Raw genomic sequence first — 12,902 nt, 5'->3', positions numbered from 1 at the left:
TTAAGCTTTTGCAATTGAAGACAATGAAGAAAAATGGTGAAGGTCACATCAAAGTTTTGTAACTTTTAAATTGAGATTTCTGCTGTTTTAATATTTTGCTACCAGCAATTATTATCTTTTTATTATGTCAAAATCCATACATTCATTATGCCAGTATTCATAAGCATCCTACATAAAACATAGGCTTTAAAAATCATGACTTATAGTACTACTTCTGGCTTCCAGTATTTGATTTGCGACCCTGTAAGTACCACAAGTCCCTGCAAATGTGAATTTGTATAATTAAAAACTTCAAATCAGTGAGTGCTGTTTTTACTCTGATGAACACTAGAAAAAGCAAATTAAAATTTAGAGAAATCCTGAAATTTCCAGTGAACTTTTATTGAGTTCATCATGATTTATATCATGCTAAAGAGAAAAACTTTCAGCAACTACTGTTGGAAAAGGATTGACTCCCTCCAGGAGACTGAGTACACACAAGTTCTCTGTCTAGTACAACTATGGGTAAACTGACGTCATTATTCAAAGATAAATAATGCTGACTACATAGTAACTTGGCATCTATTTCAGGAGGCAGGCAGGATGTCTGGCCCAGCAAACTAGCCAGACTGGCAAATTTTGATGAGACAGACAATAAAATGCAGGTAGTTAGAGGGTATTATTTTGTTTTGTTTTCCTCAGAGATTCAACTTCAAATAATACAATTACAAGATGTGCATAATAATTCCTGGGAAGCTAATAAGACAACTAAAATGCTAGAGCTTTGTAGGTAAACAGTAATGCATTCTCTAGCAAATAGCTGGGCTACTTATTGATTCTAGATTTTTATGTCAAACAAGAACACAGACAAATTATGTAAAACATTAATGAATAGCAAGAGGTTGAAACAACCTAGAGCAAAACTCAGTGGTAAGGTGCTTAGGTAATTCTTTGAGATGTATACCAACAAAATATTGTAATACTTTATTACTTTCTATTAAAATACTTTATTCACATTTTTATATACCAAAGGTTGTGGTTGTTTTTTTTTTAATACTTTTTAAAAATCAAATTGAATTTTGATTTTTGAAATTTCTTAAGTATTCATGATAGCCTTAAAAAAATGCTTTTCCCCAAGCAACTTGCAACCATTTTCTCTACTGATTACAGATGCAACATTCAACTGTATAAAGTATGCACACCAGATTCTGATACTAGGGGAGTTACAAAACAGTCCTCTGACGAGATCAAGATGAAAACCATCTGAATTAAGTACCACCTGGTCAGTTTTGCTTTAAATGATTACTTTTGACATAAATAATACTTTAGAAGCAAATACTAATGGTATTTAACAGTCACTCGTGCCACCTGTTAAGAGACCCACAACACATAAACTGTTGTAAGGTTTTGATAGTATTCTTAAGAGGCACGTAACAGGCAATGCCTAATCCCACACAGGTGGGCACTTATGAAATTACATTATGCACTATTTCATAGTGATTAGCTTTATAGTTTTTGTTTTAAAATGAGCACGCAAAGCATTTTACTGCTGAAGAATCTAATTTCATCAAAGAATGAGATAATCACTCCAAAATCACAAGCAGTGAATCATGATTGAAGTCATAGATCTCAAACGTTTAAGAGAATATCTAAAACCAGGTACAGATTAATATATTACTATTCTGAAGTCTGTGTAAATAGTGCACTTTCATTGTGCAATTACTTGTGCACTGTTGCAATAGCCGAGGTGATCTGCTGTTTGCTCAGTACAAAATTTGAGGCTTCATGTGTATTTTATAATTCTCAAGGAAACAGAGGCAGGAATTTCTACAGATCTTTTGTGTTACAGAATTCTCACAACTGATAACAGAAAGAAAAAAAAATTACACGGTAATTTCTCTACCCCTCAGATCAGCCCAAATTATGTTGCCTAATTCATACACGTAAAAATTTGTCTTCCACTGCTCTACTTCCTTGTTCCCCTTAGCCCTCCAGATGAAATCCCAAGGCCAAGAAAAAAATAAAAATCTGCATCACTAATTGGTAAAAAGTCTTTGACCACAGAAAACCTCAGCTACTGCTATAAGGTATGAGATTAAAGTAAAACTTTAAAATTTAATCCACTTTTAAAAGAGGCAGTTTTTCAGAGTCAAGACCAATGCAAACACATTCATGTGAAAAAACCACAGGAAGATTCACAGAATCACAGAATGGCCAGGGTTGGAAGGGACCTCAAGGATCATGAAACTTTTAAGCAAAGAAAAAAAAAAAAAATCGGCTGGCTTATTCAAAGTGAAAATTAATTTCTATTGCTCAATAACCAAGTGATCTGGGCTCATAGTCTAATCTAGAAAAATATAGGTTCTTCCATTCTTACAACTGCAGATTTTGGCTTGCTGATGAACTTAAAAATTGTTCAGAGAACTTGTTCTAATGTTCAACAACTTCATCTCTATGACCTGTCCAAAGAAGTTAACTTTACAGAACTCAAAAAACAATAACATATCTCCCCCCCAAAAACCCAAAGCATTGTTAAAATTAGTGAAAAAAAGTATAATTATAGGACAAAATTATCATATTAGACTCTTAGATTACATTGCCTTTCCCAAGTGTATAGATATAAAAAAACATACTGCACTATTTTTCAGTGCCATACTGAAGTGCATCTACTGTGCAAAATGATAATTCCTGCATGGCTGCATGCAAGTCAAAGTCTGTTACTACATGCTATAGTTGGAAGTCGCAAGGCAGCTGCCTGTGAAAAGACAGGAAGTAGTAGCAGGAGGAAAAATCCCAGGAGTTTCAAAACAATGATACTCTTCTAGCTTTATGTTCTCACGTTTCTCTGGCTTCTGAGAGCAACCTGAGTTGGACTACACGCCCTTCTGAGGTACCTTCCACAATATATTATGTTTTGAATTGCAATCACAGCCATAATGACAGTGTTTAAACATTTTAGAGATGTTTGTGCTCACTTTCATATCCAAAGCTTCCATTATGCTTGTGAATATCATGCCCTCATAGTTAGGCATGAACTGGTGTTTTCCCCAAAAAACAATGTATCCACTCCCACTGAAACAGAGTAGAAGTAAATAAAAAACTAAATTTAAACTGTTTTATTAGCTCAAAACACTTACACTCTATAAAAAGATCAATGATAAACAAAACCATACTCCAAGAAATTCTTTTCAAGTGGTAAAAAGTGAAGGGTACCAGTATATAATTCATTTCAAAAAAACAAATCTGTTGACAAGTGGTGCAAACATGAAACAAAACTACTACTACGCAGCATGGAATGCTAAGTCTTCAAGTCTACATTACTTTACAGAAAATTTCTCAACTCGCACAGAAGCATTCAAAACTTATTTTTAATCCTGCATATGTAAAGAACAGTCCAAACATTTCAAGTGTTGGCAATACTTTCTATACTTTCTTGTATTTCAGACGCAGTTTCTACTATGTCAGTTCCAGAACGGTCTACTATCTGCAGTCTACTTTGTTCTCCTCTTTCTCCATCCTTAGCAATTAAAGTTTCAGTCACTTTAGGGATATATTTCTTTGAGGAACAATTTTTGCTTTTTTCACCAGAAGAACTGGATGTCCCGCTACCATTATTTTTATTATTCACACTTGAATCAGTAAATGCATTCAGACTAGTAACCACCTGCCTTGTTGAATGATGTCCTTTTGCTTGTTCATTCTGTTTGACTCTCCTCTCAGATAATGCTGGAGTGTTATTTCGAGTTATATCCTCTTTGCTTTGGTTAGTTGCTTGAGCATCATTTTCTTTCCATAAGGCTGGCTGCAGCTGTTGCACAGCAGTCTGATATTCATGCATTTCTTTAAGAGCAGAGAAGTTCACAGTCATCTGAGATGGAGATGTGCCAGGAGAAAGAGGAGAAAGTTGGACGTTCCCATCTCTGTTCTGAAATAAGAGAATCTAATAAAGATACTGATAGAGAAAATGCAGCACTGCAAGTGTTACATGCTAGAATCTACATAGCAAAACAAAGTATTCATGTTACACAGAAAACATTCAAAGATAAGAGCAGTCTCATATAATATATAAGAGTTATTATCTTATAGTAACCTTTATTACCTACAAAGCAAGCAAATTTCAGAAGATTGCTAGGGTGGTCATGACAGAGTAGGTATATTTCACTGTTTCCCTATTAGCTTGAATTTTATGCTACAGAAATGAGTCAGTCATACTACAGAGCCAAAGCACAATCACTACTAACAAAATACCTGAAATTTACTATGCTGTGAGTTTACAGCAGCTTGGTACCAATAATCTATCCCACAATACTTAGCTGCCAAAAGAATCTAAACCATGCAATACTAGGAGAAAGTATGAGATAGTGTAAACATCAATTGGAGGTTTTTGCACTCATCTTTTGCCACATGTAACTTAAACACTTTCAATTCAGGCTTCTAAATATAGTGGAATTAGAAAAATCACGGTTAGCTCTGTGAACAAGTTAACATCACCGAGAAACCACTTTTGCAAGTGAAACAACTGCTATGTAAAAGAACTTATGATAGAATTACTCAATTACTCCCATTTCTTGTAACATATTCCAACAGTGAAAGTAGAAAATGCTTTCAACAACATTAAAAAAAAACCTCAATTTTTTATTATTGTGTTTTTGAAGCTCACAGTGTCTTGCAGAATTTGGAACATTTACTGGAGAAGACATTAGGTAGAAGAAAAATACTGGAATCTAAAATGATTTGTAGTCAGGTTGTACTATCCAACTTTAAAAAAGAAAGTTGTTGGTAGCCTGCAGTCTTGTTAAAGACTTTAATAATTTTCTTGAAAAAATCCCTGAGAATTTCTTATCTATTCTACTTGGAGTAGAAACTAAAACTTTATATTGCTAATCTTACAGATGTGCAGTAGCCTGGAATTCATGGCATGGCCCACTTCAGAATCCGACAGGACTGAAAACATACACTGCCATTACATGAAAGAAAATTCCTACTTTTCAGTGGATATGCTGTACTTAATTAAGTAGTTATTAAAACCACTACATATATTATTAGATGTCTCTATAAAACTTGTCATTATATTTTTTTATTTTAATGGATTGGTATGGTAGTTTCATATTTCAGAATAAGACACAAGTAAATTACCACCACCACTTTCTGTGCATTACATGATAGTACACCTTCCAAATACCTGTTTCTATTCCAAATGCTGATTACTTAAAAAGCTGAAGCACTGAATTGCTATCATCTGTAAAATACAGCTACAGAAAAAGATTGTGATAATTGGATCACTGGTAATCATTACTGTCCGGAGTGGGAAAACTGCTGAACAATTCATTAAAATAGCATCAAGTACATCACAGCTAGCATTCCCCCTATAGACTGACTTTGCTATTTTGGGTATGTTCTTGTCTTTCTTCTTCAAAAGACTTCTCCTTTAGCATATTAACAGGTTTACTGAGAGTAGAATTCATTTGTGGATGCCCCAAAAGACCAAAATCTGACTGGTCTATCCCAGCTAATACAGCAAGTTCTCCAAGTCTGTAAAACAAAGTTAAATAAAAAAAAAGACAAAATTATTATCCATTAAAAGATCTAAAAAATTTAAACCAGAAGAAACAGTATCTATTTGAACTTTTGAAGATATTTTTCTGTTTTTAAGAGGCCCAAAAAAGACTACAGGAGATCAAAACAAGTGGTGAAAGCTATTTTCTCATCTTTGCACTAATTAGCTTGCATGTACTAAACTGTCAGTTTTGACTCAGTGTTACTGAGGGAAGTAATGAAGTTCTTCCAGTTAGTGATCCCAGAGCAGGATGCTAGCAAACAGTCTCCCTGTCAGGTAGAACAAAGACTAAAACTTTATCATTCAAACAGAAGTATGGTGCACATCTCCCAAACTAGCATCACCTTTAACAGCCAAATCCAATTATATGCTTCATAAATACAGTCATGTTGTTGTATCTGCCAGCTTAGAAGTCAGCCAAACCTGTCAGTATGAGGTTGGTTTGCCTCAGTCTTAGTGAGAAGTTGCTGCCACCATTTGATAACATAGCACATCAGAGAAGTTTATTGAGGAAGCCAGTCTTTGTGATTGGCATTTTGTAAGTTTCAGAGCAGCTCCCTATGTGAAAGAACCTATGATGAGCATTATTCAATTACTCCCAGTAATTTTAACAGATTCTGACTGAAGGTGTGGCCCATCTGAAAAATATATTTTTGATATAAAAAACAACATGTTTTCCTTTCTCCAAAGTTTGACATTCATCTTAGAAATAATGGCAACTCCTTTGACTGGTTAAAAAATAGAAAATTACTTCACAGTGAAGTCTACACTGTAATTTGGAGAGTGGGGGGAGAGGAGCAGGAGGCAGGGAGGGCAAATATGCTGTAGCCTACTCGTATGTTCAGAAAAGGCTACAGCTTTATTTTCATGTCTTCCCCTCATTCTAACAGGCAAGTATGCCATGACTTGCTAAATAAGCCTTACAAGAACAAGTTTAAGGACTTAAATTTGATGAATGAATAAGAAAGATAAACCAAACTCTGAGATACTACAAAATATGTCAGAATCTTAATATAAACTTTAATCAATGTTCTCTTTAATATTTTAAGTTCTAATAAGCAATCTAAAATTTAAGTACAGAGGATATTTTCATCCACCTTGCTTTCCATCAATCAGCAGAAAGGGGCCCAAAACTTTCTGAAGCCAGATTAATTGCACTGTAAGCCTTTTGAATCACAGAAATGCTAAAAGCAACAGACAATCCAACGAAGATGGAGCAAAGATGTTTTAATAGCAGCTTTCTTGTTCTTTGAAACACGTTTCTTCAAAATCTTTTTGAAGGACAGATACTTGAATTCAGTGGGACAGTGCTGGAGTCACTGAAGAACAGGGAATGAACAGCAAGGTTGTATGGCAATTTGTTTTTTCCCTTAGCTCTTTACTACTACAACTCTAGATAATTAAAGGAAGAAGGCAACATAATTCATTCAGAGCATAACTATGATAAAATCTCAGTTGAACTCAAGTAAAAGTGAGAACTTACCCAGCATCTTTAAGGAGATCTAAAAAAGCATGAAACTTTTGGAAAGAATTCTCAATGCTGCCTAGAACACCTTCATCTTCCAAAATCATGTTGGTTACTGACTGTGCATGAAGAGCTTCAGATAGAGAAGTATTTAGATTCCTCAGCCTTGCATTTTCAACTTCCAGCTAAAGAAAGAAGTAAAGCCATTCCTATCATTCCCAGTTCAAAAAAAAAAATAAGCAAACACCATCTTTGCAAGCTTATAGAGAACTCTCACAAAAAGAAATACACAAAATAACTGATGGCAAGCTTACTGTACCAGAACTATTCAGAGCACTGCCACATGGAACAGGTTTGTTTGTCTACAGATGCAATTCTATACTACCGTAAGTGAACTTGCGTCCAGAACTCAAAACTGATGATTCAGCATTATCTGCAGTATGTACTGAACAGTGCAGAGCAAGTGCAGCAAAAAGCCATTATTTTTAAATCACATAGTTCCATACATATAATACATTTACAAATAACTTATTTTTACCAATAAAAAACCACAATGAAGGCCATCATTCACCCTATGTTCATCTCTCTGTATCGGAAGGAATGCATATTATCTATCTCACCACCTCTGTGCTTGTCAGAAATGAAACTAAGATAACCTACATTTTCTTCATATTCAACATTAATCAAATCAGTGATAATATAGAGCTGAATGACAACTGTATGATACACAAGGGTTTAAGTACGAGAGAAGCATTGTCATTCACTTATTTTAGCTATATAATCACTGCTACCACAGGTCTTTCATCTTTTACAACAGAGAACAGAAAACAGATCTAAGTAATGTACTCTAGCTGTTAAACTAGTTAGTGAAAAATGTTAGATATTGCTGCTACTTAGATTATCCCTTCCCCTAAGGCAAAGTACAAGCCCATGAAGTCTAGCCATAAGACATCCTGGAGGGAATATTTAACCTAGAAAGTGTATAAATATAACTATCAGAGCCCACTGCACACTACAGAATAGGAATATCCACAATGAAGAACAACAATGAACCTTGTAGAGCACAGATTCTTTTTGGGGAAATTTGCTCACTGTACTGGGCACCACTTACTGTTCAAGTTCAAAAAGGTACTACCACTATCAGAATCATAGAATGGCCTGGGTTGAAAAGGACCACAAAGATCATCTAATTTCAAACCCCCCTTCTATGTGTAGGGTCGCCAACCACCAGACGAGGATACCCAGAGCCACATCCAGCCTGGCCTTGAATGCCTCCAGGGATGGGGCATCCACGACCTCCTTGGGCAACCTGTTCCAGTGTGTCACCCCCCTCTGTGTGAATAACTTCCTCCTAATATCTAACCTAAACCTCTCCTATCTCAGTTTAAAACGATCCCCCCTTGTCCTATCACTATCAACTCAAGTAATGGTTATTCATTCTCCTGTTCCTTTCAACTACTGGAAGACCAAAATGTGGTCTCTACAAAGCCTTCTCCAAGTTAAACAAGCCCAGTTCCCTCAACCTTTCTTCATAGGAGAGGTGCTCCAGCTCTCTCATCATCTCAGTGGCCCTCCTCTGGATATGTTCCAAAAGCTCTGCATCTTTCTTATGCTGGGGGCCCCAGGCCTGGACACAGTACTGCAGATGGGGCCTCACAGGAGCTGAGTAGAGGGGGACAATCACCTCCCTCTCCCTGCTGGCCACCCATTTTTTATTCATCCCACTACAGATCACACCTAAGAATAAAATCTATTTATTTTACATTACTTTAACTCTGTGCAAAGAATTCTGCTTAGTGATTACTCTTAAATCAAAAGGGTCTTATCTAGGTCAGCAATAGCAATTCATAACAATGGCCAACAAGCTAATTACCCATAAATGCATCTGAGACTTTCATCATCAACAGGAATGGTTAAATAAATAAAAGGAACAGCATAAGTAAAATATATATTTACAAACAAATGGCTTCTCAGTGCAAATCAAAGAACTGTAACTGTTACAAATTTCAAGCAGAATGAATCCTTTTCTCAAGGAAAACAAATGCCAAAATGTTCCTGTTTGTAACTCAGAGGCCTAAACAATGAAGTACATTGGAAGATCAGCACAGCCAGGAGTTCAAGGCTCTGGAATAGGATCAACAGAACAAACACATTACTAAATGTAGGTTTCATCATTGTCCTTAGGCTAGTGAATGATCCATATAACTTTGAACTGAAGTTCTGGAAGCTATGAGTTAAGGAGTTATTAAAAATTACTCCAAATAAGTAAGTGAATAATTTGATTGGTGTAAAGATGGTAAATAGTTAAGAATGACTACCTCCATTATCCGTTCCTCAGCCATTCCTCTTGCTCTTCGTTCTTCCTTTAGTTTTTCCATGCATTCTTCCAGCTCCAGCTATCACAAAACAGAAGATTTATTTCCAAATGTATTACACATGAACACAATATGTAAAAGCAACAACTTTAAGATCCACAAGTTCCCTTAACAACATTTTCATCAAGAAGTAGCTCTGACAGTTCAAATTCACTCTAGTGGAAGGAACAAGTATTTATCAGATCTTATCTTCTATTTAAGCAGAAATTAGAAGTTTGGTATGCCAAGCATTTTTTGTTTAAGTGAAAAAAAACAAAACTAATTCAACTGAATAGTATGCTTAAGTCCTTTTCTTGAGCAGAAGGATGCTAAGTTCTCAAGGCATTGCATAATGAAGTCAAATCCTAGTCATTCAGTCACATCAAAGCTGTTTGATCTTCTCTGGCACGCTAGCAGTCTAAGGAGTTTCCACCTTTTACTGTTTATTCCCATTTTGCAATCTCATCATTGTGCCCATACCATTGTTCCACTTCAGTAGCAGACCATGACAAATCCTGCTATAACTGAACATTTTGATTGCTTCTCAGCTAGATCAGCCTCTCAAGCTAACTCCTGATCCAAGCATCTGTGCAATAACTGCTGATTAACAGTACCTAGTCCAGTCACGACAGCTGAAGTGTCCATCACTTCTTGTCTCACATTATTAGCCACAGACTTCTGCCATTCATCTTGATCTATTTCTGAAATTAAACCAATCACACTGGCAAGTGTGAATCATCAACATGGCTGAACACTAACCTGGAAAAATAACACTTTCTGCCAAAGCAGCATGTTGAATCATCTTGCCATAAGATAAACGAAAAAAGATACAAGATAAGAAAGGACAATTAAGAACTGGAAGAATATGAAAAGATGCAGGAAAAGTAGACCTCACAATTAAATGCTGACAAATAATTAGTTCCATTCTGCCATGGTGTGAAACACTGCTTTTACATCAGCATAACAAAAAGGGATGGGAACTGCCCAATATTGCTTAAACAGTGCTATCAGATACATAACTATGGCACTGGGAAGTGTTTCATTTATCAAATATAGAAAACAGCACTACAATTATGTCTTTAATATAACTAAAAAACAATAAGAAAAAAAGAAATCAGGGAAATCTAGACAGTTGCATTTGGAACCAATTTTGATATATTTCAAATATATCCCTAAAATTTGTTTCCTGAGGAAAATTACAAATTAATCACAAGTTTTCCCTCCCTAATGGATACACTACATGTAATCGAAAGATATACTAAAGCATTAGATTTACTTCACTAACTTGAAAAAAGGATTTTTATGCTAACCAGAGCAAACACTACATCTGCACTGACAACATAATTAAATATGACAGCTCTTGACCAAAGCTTGAAACGTCTGTCAATTTCCCAGAATGATTCAAGTCAGCATTGACCTCTAGAAGTCATCTTGCTCTGATGGGTGTCAGCTGCCCAAGTTAATGTTTCTGAAGACCCGTCTTTTGAAGATGTCTAAAGTGTGAGTCAGTACAGTTTCTCTGGCAACTTATGTCAATGCTTGGTCACCCTCACAGTAGTAAGTTTCTCCTAATGTTTTTGATGGAATCTCCTGTTTTCCAGTTTGTGTCCACTGGTTCTTGTACTGGCATTTGGCACTGAAGGGACTAGCTCTGTGTTCTCTGCATCCTCACTTCATAAATTTATACATACTAATGATTTGCCCTGAGCCTTCTCTTCCTCAGGCTGAACAGCCTAATAAACAGCCTTTTCTAATAAGAAAGATGCTCCAGTCCCTTTGTTACTTTCATGGCTGTTCCTTGGACCCTTCACCAGGATGTCCATGGCTCTGTTGCACTGCAAAGCCCAGAATTCAACACAGCACTCTGGATATGGCCTCACCACGGCTGAGGAGAAGGGCCATGTCTCTGAACCTGCTGAGAATACTTCCTAGTGGAGCCCAGGATACTACTGACCATCTTTGCTGGCCTCCAGCAGTGGATATTGTTCAACCTGATGTGCACCAGGAAATTAAGGTGCTTTTTAAGTAAAGTTCCTTTCTATCAGCGTGGCTCACTTTGTCTACTGATGCCTGGAGTCCCTGGAGTTGTTCCTCTCCAGTTACAGGACTTCAAAATTCTCCTTGTTGAACTTCTTCACACTCTAATTGTTTTGTCCTGAAATTAATATTCTACTCTCTCCAAATAACATGAACACAAACATCAAGTAGTTCCTGAAAACAGCGAGGTTCTTGCTGCATACAAGTTTCTGGCACAATATTCATATGACATGATTTCCATGATTCCAACAATACTCTAGATGAGTGTTGAAGTCACTGTGCAGCGCAGTATCAGTGTGCTGCACATGAACAGTATTAATATGAAACCATCTACAAAAAAGAAAGCTCCTACACAACTTCAACTCAGGCCCATAGAAAACATTCCTGAATAAAATTTCCAGAGAAAAATGACAAGCCTGAAGTATACACTAGCTGAAAAAAGTCACATTACTGTTTACTCTGTATTTGCAGTCATTTTGCTTTTCCCACTAACTCTGAGCTATCCTAATTTTGCCACTGAATGTAAATCTGCAACACCATGAAGTTTTGATTTCACTGTTGCTATATAAAGACAGTTCTGTCATCCTAGTATTTACAGACATCAGCAGTTTGTCCACTAAATGTTGTGCATTGTGACAGCCATCATGAAAACCAACTGCAGGTCTTATTATAAGCAGTATGTACTTGGAGGCAATATAGCTTCTCCATTCAAATTTCCAATCTTAACAACACCTGAAATATAATCCAGTCTTTGAGTGAGCATGTTATTTTTATAACAGTGCTAGAATAAGACAGTAGAGTTATTGGGTCACTTAAACATGCCCTTTGTTTTAATTTCATTAGAATGTGCCCTGTGAAGATATTTGTGCTAATACTCTCACTACTACTCATACATACTTTCATTTAATTTTATTATTATTATTATTATTTTAATTATTATTTTTTTAACAACTACTAAAGTAGCAGCAGGAATAAAGAACAAATATGCAAAAGCACACTGCTGACTTGTTAAGTTTTCCATTCTTCTTGGCAGGGCTACTCTCAAGTTCTCCCACTTTGTGTACAGATCTGGGATTATCTTGACCTAAGTGCAAAACCTTGCACCCTGCTTTGTTGAACCTCTTTAGGATCACAAGGGCCCAATGTTCAAGTTTACCAAGGTCCCTCTGGATGGCATTCTTTCCTTCTGCTGTATCAACCACTCCACTCAGCTTGGTGTCATCAGCAAACTTGCTGAGGGTACACACTCAATCCCATCATCACAGAATCACAGAATTGTAGGGGTTGGAAGGGACCTCTAGAGATCATCGAGACCAACCCCCCTGCCAAAGCAGGTTCCCTACATCAGGTCGCACAGGTAGGCGTCCACGCGAGACTTGAATATCTCCAGAGAAGGAGACTCCACAACCTCCCTGGGCAGCCTGTTCCAGTGCTCCGTCACCCTCACCGTGAAGAAGTTCTTAAGCACATTCGTGCAAAACTTTCCATGCTGCAGCTTATGTCCGTTTCC

At 36.5% G+C, this 12,902-nt stretch overlaps 1 protein-coding gene across 7 annotated transcripts in view; it reads right to left on the bottom strand.

Annotated features, from left to right (window-relative positions):
- Nucleotides 1-3,080: 3,080 nt before the first annotated feature.
- CEP78 (centrosomal protein 78) overlaps nt 3,081-12,902 on the bottom strand; it is a 28,593-nt gene continuing 18,771 nt past the window's right edge. For all 7 annotated transcript variants that reach the window (XM_010725771.3, XM_019610523.2, XM_010725772.3 and 4 more), the window contains 4 exons: nt 9,320-9,397; nt 7,020-7,186; nt 5,358-5,511; nt 3,081-3,904 (listed from right to left, as the gene is read on the bottom strand). In XM_010725771.3, the coding sequence (XP_010724073.1) occupies nt 3,383-3,904; nt 5,358-5,511; nt 7,020-7,186; nt 9,320-9,397 (921 nt within the window). In that variant the 3' untranslated portion in view covers nt 3,081-3,382. The remainder of the gene's footprint in view (nt 3,905-5,357; nt 5,512-7,019; nt 7,187-9,319; nt 9,398-12,902) is intronic.

The sequence above is a fragment of the Meleagris gallopavo genome, chromosome Z (genome assembly GCF_000146605.3).
Source record: "Meleagris gallopavo isolate NT-WF06-2002-E0010 breed Aviagen turkey brand Nicholas breeding stock chromosome Z, Turkey_5.1, whole genome shotgun sequence".
Classification (NCBI taxonomy): domain Eukaryota; kingdom Metazoa; phylum Chordata; class Aves; order Galliformes; family Phasianidae; genus Meleagris; species Meleagris gallopavo.
This window is presented reverse-complemented; position numbering and strand designations above follow the sequence as displayed.